The 17,893-nt window shown below is 40.8% G+C and overlaps 1 protein-coding gene across 4 annotated transcripts in view; it reads left to right on the forward strand.

The window, feature by feature from the left end:
- TOGARAM1 (TOG array regulator of axonemal microtubules 1) overlaps window positions 1–17,893 on the forward strand; it is a 45,957-nt gene that overhangs the window by 6,895 nt on the left and 21,169 nt on the right. For all 4 annotated transcript variants that reach the window (XM_030035478.2, XM_030035487.2, XM_041118430.1 and 1 more), the window contains exons 2-7: window positions 5,482–5,638; window positions 7,052–7,186; window positions 9,265–9,561; window positions 11,579–11,844; window positions 13,784–14,016; window positions 16,115–16,215. In XM_030035478.2, the coding sequence (XP_029891338.1) occupies window positions 5,482–5,638; window positions 7,052–7,186; window positions 9,265–9,561; window positions 11,579–11,844; window positions 13,784–14,016; window positions 16,115–16,215 (1,189 nt within the window). The remainder of the gene's footprint in view (window positions 1–5,481; window positions 5,639–7,051; window positions 7,187–9,264; window positions 9,562–11,578; window positions 11,845–13,783; window positions 14,017–16,114; window positions 16,216–17,893) is intronic.

Below are 17,893 nucleotides of genomic sequence, written 5' to 3' on the forward strand. Positions count from 1 at the left end.
TCGGAGCCAGAGGGTGCCACCAAAGGCCCAGAGAGAAGCGGTGAGTGCAGCAGGACTGTTTGGTCACCCAAGGAGCCGCCTTGCCCCGATGCCGCGGCTGACTCGGAAAAAGTCACGCAGGCATGGAGTTTTGCTGGAAAGGGAGTCATCTCCAGTGACGTAGCTCAGCAGTGCTCTGCCTTGAGGTGCGCTTACAAAATGTGGCACTCGTAGGGTATATAGCACGCACCCCTTAAAAAGCTCATTAAATAAAACATTTATACCAGTCTTTATTTAATCTGTGGGTCTTACTTCTGACAACTAGTATCCTTTGGTTAAAGTGCGTGATTTCACGCTTCAGTGCTTTATATGCTGAAATTGAAGTCTTACGGCTTAATAGCTGTTCATAGCACCTCAGTTTTCCATTTTTCTTTCTTTCTGAAAGCCAAACCTGAGTTTATTGAGTAAAGGATAATTCTCTGTACTTCTATGCTTCTCGTTCTTGACAGCTGCACACATCTGTCAAAGCTACAGGACAGACTCTGCTTTTGACTCTACCTTCTTCTAAAGCCAAATTTGAGTAGCCTGACTTCCTCCTCCTTACATGGGACAGGGGTAGTTGCTATCACCACTCAGCTGAGTGGTAGGCTGAAGCTTTTCTGTTTTTTAGCTAAATTAATAAAATGGTAACTGTTTTGTGGTTGTGTTGGGTTTTTTTTGTTGGTTTTTTTTTTTTTTCCCCAAGTACCTGTAGTTTTATGTTCTGAAGCATATACTTACAGGAACCTTTTAACAGCATCAGAGGAATGTTTTACTTGCTAGAGATAGGAAATACTTGGCAACGCAGAGTGGTAATAAAGCATATGACCCCATGAGTATTTTCCTTTGTACTTCAGTAAGGTCCCGTTCATTTCTAATCCTGAGCTGGCAGAGCCAGGCTTGTGATGTTCAATTTTTTTTATCTGTAAATCCAATGGATAAAGTTGTCTGAAGTCACTGAAGTGAGTGTTCTCTTTCTGGAGATGCTGATGTACTATGTCTGCTCCTGTTCCTTGGGTTTAGCCTTGGAAAGTGTAAACAATTCCAATCTGAACCAGACCAGATCCTATTCCGAAATAAATGTTTATGTTGGTTTTTTAGAACTTGATGTGATCTACTGATCTTTTGGGTACTGATGTTAAGTAATTGAAATTAGCCTGCTGTGACCAAACATGTTGTGTTCTCCAATGGTTTCCCAGCTGTGCCATTTGTGAGAGGTCACACAAATGAGTTTGAGAACACTGCAGTAGCAATCCTCCATTCGCTTTTTAATTTTCATGTTCTATAAATCCAATTTAAGCAAGCTATCAGAACAAAAACACTCTGCAGTTTGAGGTACAAAAGCACTTTTTAAAAAAATGAATGCTACTTCTTCTGTAGACCTTATTAGCTCCACTGCCCTGCTGAAACATGAAGAACAAACTGGTTGCTGCAAAATCAGCTAACAGCGTGCTGGGAGTTCCTCACTGATCTTTTGTAGCTAAGCCTTCCTGTGTCTACCTTGAAAATTTAGCGTGCTGTATATAAAATATAACATGCCTAGTAATTATTGCAGTTAGAGAGTTACCTTACTGTTTTTCCCCTGTGAAACATACGCATTGTGAGCCCCTGTACCTGCTGCTGGAAGCAGTGCCCTTTGTGGGGGAAGCAAGAGCGTTTGAACATTTTACTGAAGTTTTGAGCCATGTTAGAAAGTATATGTGAACTACGTGCAATTTCACATAACTGCACTGTTTGGCAATACATGTGGAATTCTTCTCTGTTTACATACTGATCTGATAACCAGAGAACTTAATAGCTGGGCTGTGTGAAGACCTTAGCGAGTGTTCAAATGATCTGTGAAATTAGTTTTATGAAAAAAATACTCTTTGTTTTCCGCAGCGATAACGAGGATTAAAGGGACACAGAGGCTGACCTGTCTGTGTGATAAAGCTATCCTTTCATTGTGAATTGAGGTGTCAGTCTCTGGGATGTGAGCTGTGGTTTTTCTGGAGGCTGGGAGAGTATTTTGGGGAGATATCATTACATATTTGTGCTATTGTTGTCTCTTCCCTGGGAGCATGTTGTTGATGGCTGCTGCGTATTTGATTAGGAGGACTTTTGTCTCATCCAGTGCTGCTGCTCAGCTGGGAGGGGAATGTAGGAACACAGCCGTTGTCACTGGTGGGTCACTCACAAGGGCTGTGCTTTGGTAACCAAGTTAATATTCCTTTGGGTGGATGGATTCAAATATTTTCTGACGTTGGTGGTACTAGTGGCATTTAAATGAACCTGAAACCTTTTGAGAAATCCCTTTGCCAGGGTCTGTAATCTACTTCAGTGAAAAATCTGGCAACTTTAGGTTTGTGTTTATTTGCCACCACCCTGCATGCCTATGTTTAGGAAATTTATAATCGCTGTAATTATAATTTGCATACAAGAACGCAAACAGTTTTTATTCCTGTAGCTGGGATTGGAACAACTGAGCAAAGTTGTACGGTCATGTCAGCGTTGTGTAATTTGCTCCTTCTGCATATATTGTTTTGCCTATGGAAAAATGGGGTGTAAGTAGTTTGTACAAGTAACATTTATTTATGGACTGAAAGATACATAGATTGAAAAGGATGTTTTCTAGCCGGCTCATTGCAGAAGCTGGAATGCCGAGTTCTCATCTCCTCTTTTTTCCCGACCTGTAATAACCTGGAACAAACCACTTCACCCATTTGTCTGCTGTTCTTTTTTCTCATTTGTAAAGTAAAACTGGTGTCCCTCAGGGTACCCGGGTGGTAAAAAGCCAACATAGCGCTGAGTGTTATTGGTGCTACTGGTGTGATTTAAGTCATTGTTCTTACTGTATATCCTGCAATCAGAACTTGTTTCTTATTCTTTGCAAAGCTTCATATTTCCTGCTCTGGTCCTACTAAATCATTTCATATCTGCTGGATTCCTTCTGCCGTCTTCCATTAAAAATGGGATTCAGACAGATCCATTTTGTATCGAGGCTCCTTAACTTTTCCTTCGCTGTTGTATGCTTTAAGCAGTTGTCCACAAATATTTTAAGTGAGAGGCTAATCCCTGAAGGCCGATTAAAAAGTCTGGCCCTGCATTAGCACTGGCTTTCAGGGAGGAAGATTTTATGAAAAGTTTTAAGCATTTGAGCATTTTCGGGGGTTTGCTTAAAATGCTTCAGACTCGAGACTTTGATTTTTTATGCAGATGATTTAATTATATCTGCTGAACTTGGAGCCCGTGAAATGCAGTGCATGGCAGTAAATTGGAACGTGCATTTTTGTAAGTAAAGACAAAATTTTTGCCATTTTTGTTAACCACAAAAACCCTCCCAGGAACAGGGAAGCTGTTTCATTCAAGAGCCTGTGTCCATGTAGCTGTGTACCTTGGTGCTCGGTGCAGGGATGAACTGCTGTCCCTTTGGGAACCGGTTGGGTTTTTAAAGCATTAAATGGAAATACAGGCAAATTGCTGCTGCACTTACTTATTTACTGCTAACAGGTACCATGTGTGAGTTACTTTTTTCCATTTTTAAGGGGGGAGAGTCTTGGAGAAGAATTAGAAATACGTAATTTAAACGTTTGAATTGTGAGGTTTATTTTTTCAAGAGGAGTCCATGAGATTTATCCCGGTGCATGGAACGTGTAGCAGACCTCAGAGCCGGCTGTTTTGCAGGGTCTGCTGTCGCCCAGGCGCAGCACGGCTGTACCGTGTATGTGCGGAGTTTGCCGCTGACCGGTTTCTCCCATTTGAACACAACTTGCATTGTGTGGGCCAGGCTGTGAATTGAGGAGGTAATTGAATTATGGACTAATGGAGAACTGCAATTTCATGTTGCAAGAGTTTTTGTGAAGTTCCCAGTTTGAGAATCCATCTTTTCGGTGAACTGAGATCTTCAGTGACATTAAAAAGTACATATTTTTATAAATTAATGTACTATGTACGGTTAGACTACAAATTCTCTATTCACACAACCAGTATATTGAGTAAAGGAGGTTTTTAGGCATAACGTGATGCTGTTCTTTCCAATACTGAGTAAATATTTCCATTTCTGTTCAGACTTCTCTTTTGACCTCTGTGTGGAGCCTTGTCTATGAAAGGGGAGAGCAGAGTTAATATAGCGTGGAAATGATTAAATTACTGATTTTACTAATTAAATCAGAAAGCAAGAAACCTTTATTTAAAGCATGATCTTTTCTTTGCTAAATATTTATATTACTCAGATTTTTCCTTTACATATAACCATTTCTCATTACAAGGTGCTGATATTACCAGATACAGCTTTTAGACTAAATCTGAAGCATGCTTTTGTCACACCTCAAGTAGCTGCTGTCTGTTTAAACACTTACATAGCTAATGTACATTATTCAAAATGTTAATGTTTGATTTTAAAAATTGATGACTAGTGCAATTCTCTACCAGTTTGTTTTGTTGTTTTTTTTTTTCTCTTCCGTGTGAATAGTGTCAACCTATATTAGAGCAAGATCTGGAAACCAACTAAAATGCTTTCTAATGCTTAAAGTACTTAAGAGTATTAGGTAGCTGGGAAAAGAAAACTTTCATCAAAATGTTTTGCATTTAAAAATCAACTGCCTTTTTTAAACACAGGAAGTCTTGGCAGTTTGTGTCAATGAGCCGTGGCGCTCAGTGCTAAATTTTAAGGTTTTAAAAAATTGTCACAGTTTTTTTGTGTGAAGGATCTGAATTTTTGAACTGCTGACCTGGCCATGCTGCAAGAAACTTAATGCTTGGTTTCACGACAGTGAAAGGCTTCGTATCTTATGTTACCAATCTTTTAATAAAGGGTTGGGTGAGACTGTTTAATGTTGGAAAACAGAATTTTTTTTTTTTTTTTTTAAACTCAGGTAGTGCTTTGGGTTTAGGCCACAGGAGGATGAGGTTGAAGGCAGACTGAGCCGTGCACCAGCCCCGTGTCAGTGCCCAGGGCCTGGGGGACAGCTCTCCCTTCCTTGGCACTCTTGTGTCACCCCGGGAATAGCAGCACCCCAGGAATGGCATACACCCCGGGAATAGCAGCACCCCAGGAATGGCATGCACCCCAGGAACGGCGAGGCAGAATAAGGCAGCTATTTTTGGGGTCGTCTTTTTTTTTTTTTTTTTTTTTGTAGAAACCTTTTCTGCTTTTTGCTCTCTTCATTCAGTAAGCTTTGCCTGTGGATATATGCATGATGGATCCCATTTGCTTCTGTGAGTGAAAGATACGGTGCATGTACACACTCTCTTGCTTTTCATTGTCTAAGTGACAGGGAGGAGAAACCTTTATTTGTCGTCAGTTCTGTCGTCTTAAACATATTGACGGTGGTTTGTGTAGCTTCATTGTAAAGAGAGACAGGTTTGGGCTGTGGTGGGGTCTAAATGACAAAGATATGCAGGTAATTCTACTGTTTGTACGGAAAAGGGTTGTGCATTCCTTTCACACACATGAATGTTTCTTTATTTTCCTTTTTCCTACAGTTCTCTACATCCAATGATTTTCTTCATTCTCCAAAGTTAAGGCCCTCTCAAGGAGTACCAGTCAGTGATGAGTTATTTTTTAGTAGAAAAAGAGCTTCAAGGAATTTATTTCAGAATAGTATAGATTTTAACTCTGAGCATTCTTCTGTTTGTGCTGGTAAGTATTAACACAGAAGAGTGTTTGATCTGCTGTTTACAAAATAGATTTAGAAGAACCTGAGCATAAATTTGTAGCTTTATGAGCATGATTTATCATTTGTTGATTATTTGTTTTGTTATTTATTTTCATTTACTATGAAGAATTGAGTACTGGGCATAGGGCTACGCCTCCAGCTGAAGCAAGTGGCAGCAGTCCCATTCCTGCTCCTGGAGAAGCGTATGCCATCTCAGAACCTAGACCACTGTTTTCCAGTCCTGCTGTACACACACAGATTTTCACTAGGTAGATCCAATAGAGGTTATAGATCAGGTTTTTTTTCAGACAGCAAGACGAAAAAGAAATAGTGTGGTTATGTGAACAGATGTATTGAACGAAAGGGCTCAGGATATCCCTGAAATATAGAGCTTTCTGGTGCTTTTGCAGAATTAGGAAAAAGAAGTACCATGTAGATCAGCAATGGAGTAATTCAGCCAACATTCCTTCACACTGTAAAATACAATATGAATTGCAGATAAAGCAGTAAATTAAAAGGAGACACAGAATTTTACAGACTTTTGAGCAGGAATATGTTGTTGGCTAGAATAGCAGTTGTTATCATAAAAGGTACGCTGTCAAGAGTTAGCTGATAGTGGCGGCCGGGTATGAAATACCATAAACTGGACAACATGTTGGGAAGGTCGAATTTATGTATGGTAGGCTGTTCAGGAGAGCAGATCCATGCATATCTATTCTAGATTTGCATATTTTCTCTTTTTGCTTTGTATAAGCAGCTAGGGTAGAAAGCTGTCTGAAGAGTGAGCTCTAAAGATTGTTTTAAAAAATGAAAAACGTCTTGTTTTTGAAAACCAAGTCTGTAGAAGATCGCAGGTATAGTGCTACACTTAATTTACACTAGCAATGTAGACTCAGTGATTTGTATTTTAATAGCCAAAAGGCATGTAAAAAGACCGGGCAAGACCAGACCTGATTTATTCTCTTTGCTTGGCAGTAGGTTATATTCTTGGCTTTGTCTGAGGAGCGCTGACATGTGTGGCATGCAAAGTTTACTCATAGCTATGCTAGAAGTGACATCACTCTAAAGGAACTCACTGCATTTGGGGGTTTTAAGGTGTTGTCTTCCCTTTATTGTCATATATTCAGAGAGGGGATTGTTCTGGGTTTTTCTTTTGACCCCCTACAATTCTCAGTTGGAAAAGTGCCCTGGAAGAACATTTTTCCAGTTTGTGCCTGTGAACGGTATTATTATGAGGTTCCTTAGAAACTCTTGAATTAAATGCTTTGAAAGTAGTTATATTTTACACTGAAAGTTAGACAGAGAGCCTTAATTCACTATTAAATATTATTGTGTAGTTTTTGTTGAATAACATACGTTAAGTATTTATCTAGTTATTTGTGTTTTTCTTTTGAAAGGTGCTATGGGCTCTCATCAGCCGCAAATTTCAGGGAAATGTGGAACACTTGGATACACACAGACACGTGGGAAGAGTGGTAGTGTGGACTCTGATTTACAATTCTTAGGATTAAATAACTGTCAGCAAGGCAAAGGTATATGGATTCTAACTGTATCGTAAGTCAGTGCATGTTACTTTGGAAATGTCTCTTTATTTCTATGCTGCCTTAAGAAATAAAAACAATTACTAAAATGTTGTTCAGTCCCTATTCAGATGTATTTGTGCCTCCCTCCTGTGTAGTGCTTTTCATTTGTGGTTATTAATCTGCAACCCACACCTTTGGTATCTGACTGTACCAGCATGCTGTATAAAAAGTGGTACTGTAACAGAATCTGAACTTCTTTTGAAAAACTGATTTTTAGAGTTCTGTTAATGATATAGGTCAGATCAGTCCAGCCTGCTTCACAGCAAGGGCCAGGTCTGAGCCTTGCCCCTCTGAGACTGGTTAACGTACCTCTTTTGGTCCCCTCCAAGGTGTGGAGGGCAGCCGAGCAGGCACATGTGCAGGAGGAGGCACAGGCTGCTCCCTTCTGCTGGACACAACAGCCGGGTGGAAGTGACCTCGGTGTGCTGCAGAGACGCTGTGTTGGCACCTGTAAAGCTTTTAATTCTCATAGTGTTGCTTTAATTTGTGGTGGTCTCTGCACAGCTTTTACTAGACAGATGGCCAGGGCGCTGCCATGTTTTGCTGCTAGCTTCAAAAGTGAGGCTAGGGATTTGATTGAGTGCACCTTAACCCTGGAGCTGGAGGCTGAGATAAATCAGGACCTGTAACACATATAAACTTGCCTGCTCATCAGTAGTAACAATAATAAAAATGCCAGATGTACACTTAGTGGAGGAATAAACTCACTGTCCTGAGGAATAGATGGTAATGGTACCAAATCTGTGGACAGGGCTGCCTTGAGTGGTCCAGCTGTGTTGGACAAGGGATAGAGCTGACAGCCTTCTTGGAAGATATGTAGGAACTTTATTTACTCGGTTTACCTCTAGCCACTTACAGGCTCTAGATACTGTGTTTTTCTCATGCCTGTGGGAAGAAAGGAGAAATTTCCTCTTTGTTTTTTGCCTCTCTAATGACAAAGTCAATATTCTCTTCTCTTAGCCTCGGTCTTCAGAAGGCTGTCCAGGTACGTTGCCCACACTTGCTGATTTATTTCTCTGCAAATAGTTTTTGTGCCAGATATTACTGTTACTTGAGCCTTTCTCCGGTAGCACAACCCACACCTGACATGGTTGTCTCAGTTTTTCTGCCCTGGGATATCTGGAGAGCACCGGGGTGCTGCAGCCTTGGAAAGCAGCAGGGGCAGAAGACAGAAGACCTTGGAGCGATCTGGTTTCTAAAGGGATTTTTTACGCTATAACCAAAGGCACAATTGAATGGTTTTCTTTGGAGTGACACAGACCATTAATAGCTTCTCCTAGCCCGACTCAGACTGTCACTTTTTCTCGCTCCTGGGCTGTGCTTTCCCATTCTCCCAGTTGTGCTGGTGGAACTGTTTGTGGGGCTGTTCTCTCAACAAGATTGCTGAGGTGGCCCAGTGTACAGTGATCCTTCCAGAGGCTGTCAGGAACTTTGTTAAGTTTTTCTTTGTCCTCTTTTTCACTTCCATGGCTAAAAGCTTGAGTGCATGCAGGGAACATGCATCTGCTTTTCATGGGAAACAATTAAAACAGTCTAGTTCCAAATCATCACTTATCTTTCCATTTTTGACCTACTGGTTTCTTGGAAAAAATAATTTTTGGATTTTTTTTTAAGGGTGTAGAATTTTTAATATTTGTGCTTTATTTGTACTCTTGTATCCCTGAGTTTTGAGAGTGGTGTTTGCAAATTTCATGCTATGCAGGCTTGGAATACATAGCAGCAAGCAACAGAACCATGTTCAATCTACTTGCACCATTCGTTTTTTTAAATATAGTTCTTCAAAACATGACTCTGAAATAGCTTAGGCTTAAACTCATTTGATCAAATGCAGAAAAAGGAAATTGATATTTTGAGGGACAATGCAATTTGCAAAATGAAGTTAGCTGATTTGTCTGTCTGCTTGAGTAAAATGCTGACCTTCAGTTTTTGACTGTCTAGGTGGTGTATTATTTCATTGTAAATTATTATTATAAGAGCTGTCAGAGGGGCTAATTACCACAAATACTATTCTCTTTTTCTTTGCTCAGTTTGTGCCAGCCTAAATTTTTCCAGCAAGACCCAGAGAAGTTTTTGCAATCAAGCAGAACATATGATGTCCTTCCAAGGTCCTAATGCAAGCCAGGGTACCTTCATTCTGCCATCTTACCCTCTGTCATCGCCAAGGAACAGCCCAAAGCACGTCTCCTCTCCAGCTGATTCTTCAAAGAAGTCACAAGATAATACCATGAACTTCTCAAACTCCTGGCCTCTTAAAAGCTTTGAAGGACTGTCTAAGCCTCATTCACAGAAGCAGCTTCTCAGTCAAAAATCAGGAGATAATACAGGTAGGAATGTTGTCAATATAATGAAAACAGATTTCAGGTTTGCATTTTGAGTGACTTTAAGCAGCGGTCAGAAAACCTACAGTGGCAGATAAATGGGGAATTATGCAATGCTCCAATTGCAATTAGAAACATGAGCGTTTTCTACCTGCGCTAGTCTAGTCACATCACTGGAGGCTTCTTTTAAAAAGTGAAGTCTTTGTGTTCTGTCATAAAGCATAATATGCTACAGCTATTATTTTATTATCAGTAATGTATCAGGGAAAAGTTTTTCTTCAAACTAAAATAAAAACAAACCCCAAAATCTAGCACTTTTAGAGAAAGCCAATAGAGAAATACCTGTTACTTTTAATACTCTAATTAGTACATGTGCAAGAACAATATTACTCATTGCACTTTCCCTTTTGGCCTCTTTATTTGCATTTGGAAATGTACGTATTGAATTCCCCACACTCAGAATAGCTCTTTAAAACCTGGGTACAAACAGCTACATCTCTACTGAGTAGAATCTGTGCTGATTTCATCCCAGTTTACACTGACAGCTAATGGCAGAGACTGCTGTTTATGGTCTGATTTCCTGACTTTGAAGACCTCATGTACACATTGGTTAACCTGAAATAGTTTTAATTTTATTTAATTACAATTGCTTAAGCGATTTAGCTGATTTCTTTCAAATACTTACTAAAGGCAGTCTTATTTTAGGTTAAAAATAGCTTTACTCTCTGTTTAGCTTAAATTGATTCCTAATCACTCATGAGGCATACCTTCTGTGAGCAATACAACAGTTTCCACATAAAATTTTGCACTGATTTAAAGAAATCTGTTTTAAATTTCATCTTCGATGAGACCCATATTTTTGTGCATATGTAGAAAATTTCTAAATCAATGCTTTGGAAGTCACCTGTCCTTGGGATGCATGTTACAGTATCTTGTAGATGTGTGTTCATCACTTGCTGATTTTCTGTATGTTGTCCATTTGCATTTCATTTTTTTTCCTGTTTCTTTGGAGTAACTTTATTGTTGTTACAGCAGCTTACAGGAGAGTTTGTTAGGGCACTAGTCTTTTTCTTCATAATTAAGAAAGTTAATTACTTTTTAAAGGTATTGAGTGTATGTTGGTATGCGCATGCATGAAACTATTTTTTTAAAAGGAGACACAAAAAGTAGAAGAGATTGGTAACCGAGCTTGAAATGCAGGGAGATGGAAAAGGTAGAGTCAGGAGGTAATAGAAAATATCATGGAAAGAGGCAAGTCTGGTAATGATCCTGATGATTTTGTAAAATTGAATATTGAAAAATGTGCGTATTCAGGAACAGGGGTTTGGCGCATTTGGGAAACTGGTGTTGGAGAAGGAATATTGAAAGTTTTTCAAATTATAAATGGTTTAAAAATAAAGTTAGATAGAGAATCACTGTCTACTGTTGTTCATGTGAGAAACTTACTTTCATCTGTGTGTGTGTATATGTGTGTATATTTATACGCATGAATACATGTATACATGCATACCTGAAGGAGCTAAGGAAGGCGTTTGGTGACATCAGGTTTTAAATAAAGGGGAGTACGTTTTTAATGCTCATTGTGGAGCCGACTGCTGCAGGCTGCTGAAGACGCCAAAAGCAAGGATTTATTGATAAACGAAGTGAACTTGTGTACCAGGACAGTGGGTCAGCTTGGGTCAAACCTCTGACCAAGGAAGCTCCTAAATCCTGTCTGAATACTCTTTAGTGTCGGTTTCTTACCTTGTTAGGGAACAGGCCTTTCGTCTGACTCACTACAGCTGTTTTTATGTTCTTACCGGTTTTATTCAAATTTGCTCATACTGAGCCAAACAAAATGTCCTTGAAATGTATTTATTAGAGTAAATAAAATTGCGTGCGTAAATGTGTTTTTTAACACTCACCTCAAGGTGAAAAGGAGTTTTCTGGTGTGATATAGAAATGAGACATGAAGTTTATTCTGGTGAGTGCTGTGTTCCTGCCACCCCTCCAAAGGACTGACATCTGCTTGTGTCTTCTTCAGGGGAGAATTTGCAGGAGAAACACTCTCCTCTGCAGCTGAAACCCACCCTGGTGAGACCCCCAGCCTCCCGCCGGGGCCTGAATGGGACCAGACCTGTCCCCCCCATACCCCGTCTCGCTAGCCCACTGCCCGATAAGATTGAATTAAGTGTGACAAAGTGGAGAAACGAAGAGTGTGAGGACGTGTGGCTGAATGAAGTGGATAGGAAGCTTGCAGCTGATCTTTCAGAGCTAAATGTTGATGACGAGGAAGTGGATCAAGAAGAGGTTGGTTTAAGTATGACATAATGCACTTTTAACAGTTGATATACTGTAAGCTTTTCTTTTTCCTAAACGAGAGCCAGAAAATAATGTTTCTGACTTAAATTTTGTGACAGTCATCACTACAGCAGGTTTTCAGTGAGATACCATTGGGTGTCTGATAGAAGCTAAGTAAAGCAATAAATACCAATGTTGAAGCACACTTCCCGTGTTTGTTCCAGACATCTTAATTTCCCTTGTTTTTCTCAGAGCTCAAGTCGTAATGTTTTCAGTTATTGTAGTACCAAGGCAGAACTGCAGGCCTTTATACAGCTTCTGCTCTCATTATCTTGACTTCATTTTAAATTTCATGCCAGATTTAAGTAATAATCCTCTCTTTAGTTATAGCAAAGTGCCCAAAATAACAAAAAACTTCCTTGATGAAGGTTCATTTGACTCAGCCTGGGAGTTTCCTCAGCTTCCTGGGGCTGCTGAAGTGGGCTGTCCCTGATAACCTCACAGCATGTCCCAGCTCTCTCAGAATTCAGTCATTTTTTCATGGAGTAAAACGAGAAAAACTGATGTGAAGCTGGGTGAATGTGGTGTCACCTGTAGCTGATTGATATGACACAGACACATTTGGCATTAGGCTCGGCAGGTCAGCATCCCTCCTGTATGTGGAAATCCACTAGTAGTAGTTTGGGCCAATTATGTGTATTCGGTGGCCAGCGTTTTGAGTGTGCCACTCAACCTGTGACTTAGAAAATATTTGAAATATTTAAAACCTTTAAAAATATATACCTTCTGTGACCCATGAGACTTGTCGAACAGACTTATTCTAGTGTTTCCCTTTACTGGTCCATGAAATACTTCGCAGCCAGGATAGCTGTATATCCTGCATGGCTGTTTCTCCATCGCATGGGTTGTCCAGTGAGATCCCACTGTGTATGGGAGGCTGTGTGTACGCCGACCCCTGCCACTGTGCCCAGTACACGCCGAAGGATCCTGTCCCTCAGTCTGTTGCTCAGGTCTCTCTGATGTTTGAGAAACACCAAATAGCTGCACCAGTCTAGGATATAGAAAAATACTGCAGAGGTATGCTGGATTATTTCCAGGGTTCGTGGAGAGGTGGAACTGTATCCGCAGTATCCTCGTTAGTACAAATCGAAACCATTGCAATGTTGATTACATGAGAAGCACAGTTATCATCTGTGATTGGATTTTGTATGATCTTCCCCGCATGATCCCATGCAACACGTCCGTTTTTCTGTCACAGTTTATAGAAACTGTTTGAATCTCAAATCCTGTCTTTAGTCCCTGTGGATCTGAGAGCAGCTGCAGTAGGACTTAACGGCTTTGCCTTACTGCCTTTATTTTCCATCCTCTAGTCACTACTGAAAGTAACTTGAGGTGATAAACAGACAGAGGAAGAATTTTTTTTACATCAGATGTATTCAGCAAAAAGAGGAGAGAATAAGCAGTAGCATGAAGCTCTAGTCATTGTAGATTTTCCTGCTTAGCTGAGTAGGAGCTCTGCTTGCTAGGCGCAGTTTTCAGGATTCACTTCTGCATATTTGCAGCTTTGTGCAGTTCTGTTGTGAAAAGCCTGAGGTCCCAATTGTGTGTACTAGCAGCCATCAAATGCTTCCTTTAGTCTATTAAAAAAGATAAGAGCAGCTGATGTATTTTTGCAGGAATCTGTTCTTGTGTTTTGCAAAATGAAGCTAGGAGTTACTGTGAATTTGCATTTACTTGCAGGATTATTCTTGTGAAGTAAAACAATGAAAGGGATCATTATGGTACTGCATAACCTATGTAAATGGTCAGTCACATTGCCCAAGAGACGCGTGCACTGAACGCCTGTGAACTGAACTGAACACTCAGAAACATACTTTCTTTTCCTTAAAAAAGCTTTTTTTCTTACGCAGTAAGTAAAACCTGTGATTTTGTTTTCAATCCTGTTTAGATGCAGAATTCACTTCGATCTCTACGAAACAGTGCAGCTAAGAAAAGGGCAAAGCTAAGCAGCAACATTTCAGATCTTGAAAGTCCCGATTCTGCTCTTAAACTTGATCTGTCTGCGGACTCCCCCTCCCACGCTTCCTCCCCGAGCGCGGGCTCCTACAGCGAAAGCGGAGTTTACAGCCAGGAGTCTCTGACTTCACCTGTGTCCACAGTCCCCCAGAGAAGGAGAATAACGTGAGTGGAACTCGTGTGTTAACTCTGCTTTGAAATTCTCACACACAGTCTCTGCTGCTGTTAGTTTAATATTAAAGGGGATGAAATCTGTGATATATTTTTTATACAAGATTGTTTTGCTTAATAGCTTGATTTTTATATGTGAATTATTTTCCTATCTAAAAATATATTGCTCTGTACAATAGCTGCTTAATTATATTCTTCTAGTTTGTGCTGGCTTTTAATTTGAAAGAGTTCCCTGGTGCAGCCATAGTAACACAGTGCAGTGAAGTACTGCAGGTGGTAGTAAATATTTCATTAAGACTTTATCCTGCCATAGAAGGTATGTGAACCATAGCCTAAACAAATGAGTAGGAAGGAGAATGAGTTAAGAGGAAGGATAAGGTTTGCTTGTTATAGCCTGGAAATTGAAGAAGGGATGGCTTGGTTTTTTGTGATAAGCGGAGGACAACGTAGATGTTTCTTATTACTGCAAATCATGAACTGTTTCCATTTTATTACTGACAGACTATTGTTAATTTAAAATGCCTTCACAGAGCTCTTCTAAAAAGAAATTCTATGATGACATGTGCTATTCTGATTGTAAAGAGAAATGACCCAGTTGGTTGTGAGCAGTATAAACTATTTTATTTTTTAATGAAATAAAAAAGTTTTTGAGGAATTTTGCAGATTTCACAGTACAGAATCTCCTTTTCTGCTCTCTGAGCCCATGATAAAGCTGCTTGTAGGTCTGATCCAAAGACATCTTTTATTTTTGTGTGTACTAAATGCATCTTTATGTAACTGGCATACAAGTGTATAAACAGAATAGGAAGGAAGAGAGGGAATATACAAAAGAAAGGTTTTTGAGACAGAGGGAGGCTGGAATGATTCAGAAACAGAGGGTTTTCACAGTTGTGCAGTCTCAGAACTAATTTATATGTAGGTTATCTTCCCCATATGCATTACTGCTGAATCACGGTTTTAAAAATAATCTTTAAAATAACACATTCAAATGCTAGAATACCTAAAAAGTCATGACTATAAACTTCTGTGTATAATGTTCTTCCAGACAAGGTTTTTACTAAGGACACGTTCTATACAACATGCCATTTCCATTATTGATTGACACACAAGCTTAATGTTTTACAGGATTCACAGATACAGGAATTCTGAACTAGCAAGCAAGAGAGGGCACATCTGGCAGTAAGACTGAATTTGTAGAGATGACAAAATATATCCAAGAAGACATTGAAAGCCTTGGAATGTTCATAAAAGTACCAGAGAGTTTAGTTCAGATGCTGGTTTGCGAGCATTGGAAATCAGCATTGTCTGTTCACAAAATATATGTAGTTGGGCAACAAGAATGTAGGCTTTTTCTGTTTATTTACTTCTAGAAGAATCGGTTTCTCTACTGATAAACCACCACAGAAATGGGAGCTTGATACTGGTATTAGTGAAGTTTCTGAAGCATGGGCTTTCCTCAGGATCTTAAAAGCAAGTCTTCTAGTTGTGTGTATTTCAGTCCTAGCAGAAAGTGGAACAGCTGCTGTTTCCCTGTAACTATTACATACCTAGGCACAGTATTTAACAGCACAGGGCTCTGGGTTCAATCATCTTTAATATTCAAATCATCATTTTAAAAAAGAAGTATCAAGATTGTCTTGTAGATAACAGCATTTTCCTGGTGAATGTCTGTGGGCTAGACACTGAACTGAAAACAGCTCATTTCTGGAAGTGAAAGGTTAGTGGATTTGGTCACTCTCATTTGCCATTCTTTGCCAAATTGGAACCAGCATCATCAGTCCCTAGGCCAGATGATTCCTTAGCTTTTTGACTGTATGCTAAATTTAGTCCTAGTGTAAAGTTTACTCTTAAGGGTCATCTTTATGGTGTTCCTCATAATGGACCTGCTCATCAAATAATTTCTACTGAATTCATTTTCTTTTTCTACTCAGTGTGAACATTTGTGGAAGTACACTGGAAATATTTGTCGACCAAGTACGTTGGGGAGGAGAAACTGAAATCTGTTGTTGTCTTTGCTACAAAGTGTTATTTAGCTGGGCTCTGACTAGTGTGTAGAATTGTACGTATAAAAATTTGTTTTATATTTTAACAGGTCAGATACCTTTCCACTACTTGGCAGCAAATCGCACCCTGCAAGAATATCTTCAGCAAGAAACAGAGACCCACATGTTGCAGAACATAATTCCAACACAGGTATTTCGCTGTTGACGTGGTTTAACCCCAGCCAGCAACTAAGCACCATGCAGCTGCTCTATCACTCCCCTCCTTAACTGGACAGGGGAGAGAAAATACAACAAAAGGCTCGTGGGTCGAGATAAGGACAGGGAGAGATCGCTCAACCAATTAACGTCACGGGCAAAACAGGCTTGACTTGGGGAAAATTAACTTAATTTATTGCCAGTCAAACCAGAGTAGGGTAATGAGAAATAAAACCAAATCTTAAAACACCTTCCCCCCACCCCTCCCTTCTTCCTGGGCACAGCTTCACTCACCGATTCTCTACCTACCCCGCCTCAGCAGCATAGGGGGACAGGGAATGGGGGTTGCAGTCAGTTCATCAGACGTTGTCTCTGCCGCTCCTTCCTCCTCAGGAGAGGACTCCTCACTCTTCCCCTGCTCCAGCGTGGGGTGCCTCACACGGGATACAGTCCTCCACAAACTTCTCCAGGTCCCTTCCCCGGGCTGCAGTCCTTCAGGCACAGACTGCTCCAGCGTGGGTCCCCCGCGGGGTCACAAGTCCTGCCAGAAAACCTGCTCCAGCGTGGGCTTCTCTCTTCATGGAGCCACAGGTCCTGCCAGGAGCCTGCTCCAGCGTGAGCTTCCCACGGGGTCACAGCCTCCTTCGGACATCCCCCTGCTCCGGTGTGGGGTCCTCCCCGGGCTGCAGGTGGAGATCTGCTCCACTGTGGACCTCCCTGGGCTGCAGGAGGACAGCCTGCCTCACCATGGTCTTCCCCACGGGCTGCAGGGGAATCTCTGCTCCGGCGCCTGGAGCATCTCCTCCCCTCCTTCTTCACCAGCCTGGGGGTCTGCGGGGTTGTTTCTGTTACATGTTCTCACTCCGCTCTCCACTGCTGTTGTTGCATGGCAGTATTTTTCCCCTTCTTAAATCTGTTATTCCAGAGGCGCTACCACCGTCGCTGATGGGCTCGACCTTGGCTGGTGGCCGGTCTGTCTTAGAGCCAGCTGGCATTGGCTCTGTTGGACATGGGGGAAGCTTCTAGCAGCTTCTCACAGAAGCCACCCCTGTAACCCCCCTCTACCAAAACCTTGCCGTGCAGACCCAATACAGCTGTGCTTTTCAATATATACCTTGCTTCGTTGATGTAACAGAATGGTCACTTGATGTGTCTTTCTTACTTGTTCAATGAGTTCAAGTCCCTTCAGCACTTAAAAAAAGGTAATTGCTAGACGCTGTTTGGTCAAATTGAGATTATACTGCGGTACTGCAGGTGAGAAGGAACTCCAGGGTTTCTGCCTTTCTCTGTCAGGATAAAATGTGTTAATGCAAATGCCACCTGTGAGTATGTGCACTTCAAAATTCATTGCAGTATTGTTTGAAAATTCATTGGACACCAGCTGGATAAGAGTAGGAAGGGTCAAAATGTTGCAAGCAGTTAATTTCCTGGTAGGAAATTGAAGTTGAGTGATGCTGTTCTGTTTTACTCTTACAGTGAAGTACAGGTAACTGCAGATTTCTGTAATGGGCAGAAACCGATTGTTTATGATTATTTATGTTTAATCAATTTTGATTCAGCTGGATGGTGGAAAGGTACTGAGGGAGCTGTGTCCACAAAGTTCTTTTCTGACCTCTTCCCAAAGACTGCTCCGTTGCACCCTGTTGCAGCCTAAGGAGCTATATATTTTTTCT

The sequence above is a fragment of the Aquila chrysaetos genome, chromosome 2 (assembly GCF_900496995.4).
Source record: "Aquila chrysaetos chrysaetos chromosome 2, bAquChr1.4, whole genome shotgun sequence".
Lineage (NCBI taxonomy): Eukaryota > Metazoa > Chordata > Aves > Accipitriformes > Accipitridae > Aquila > Aquila chrysaetos.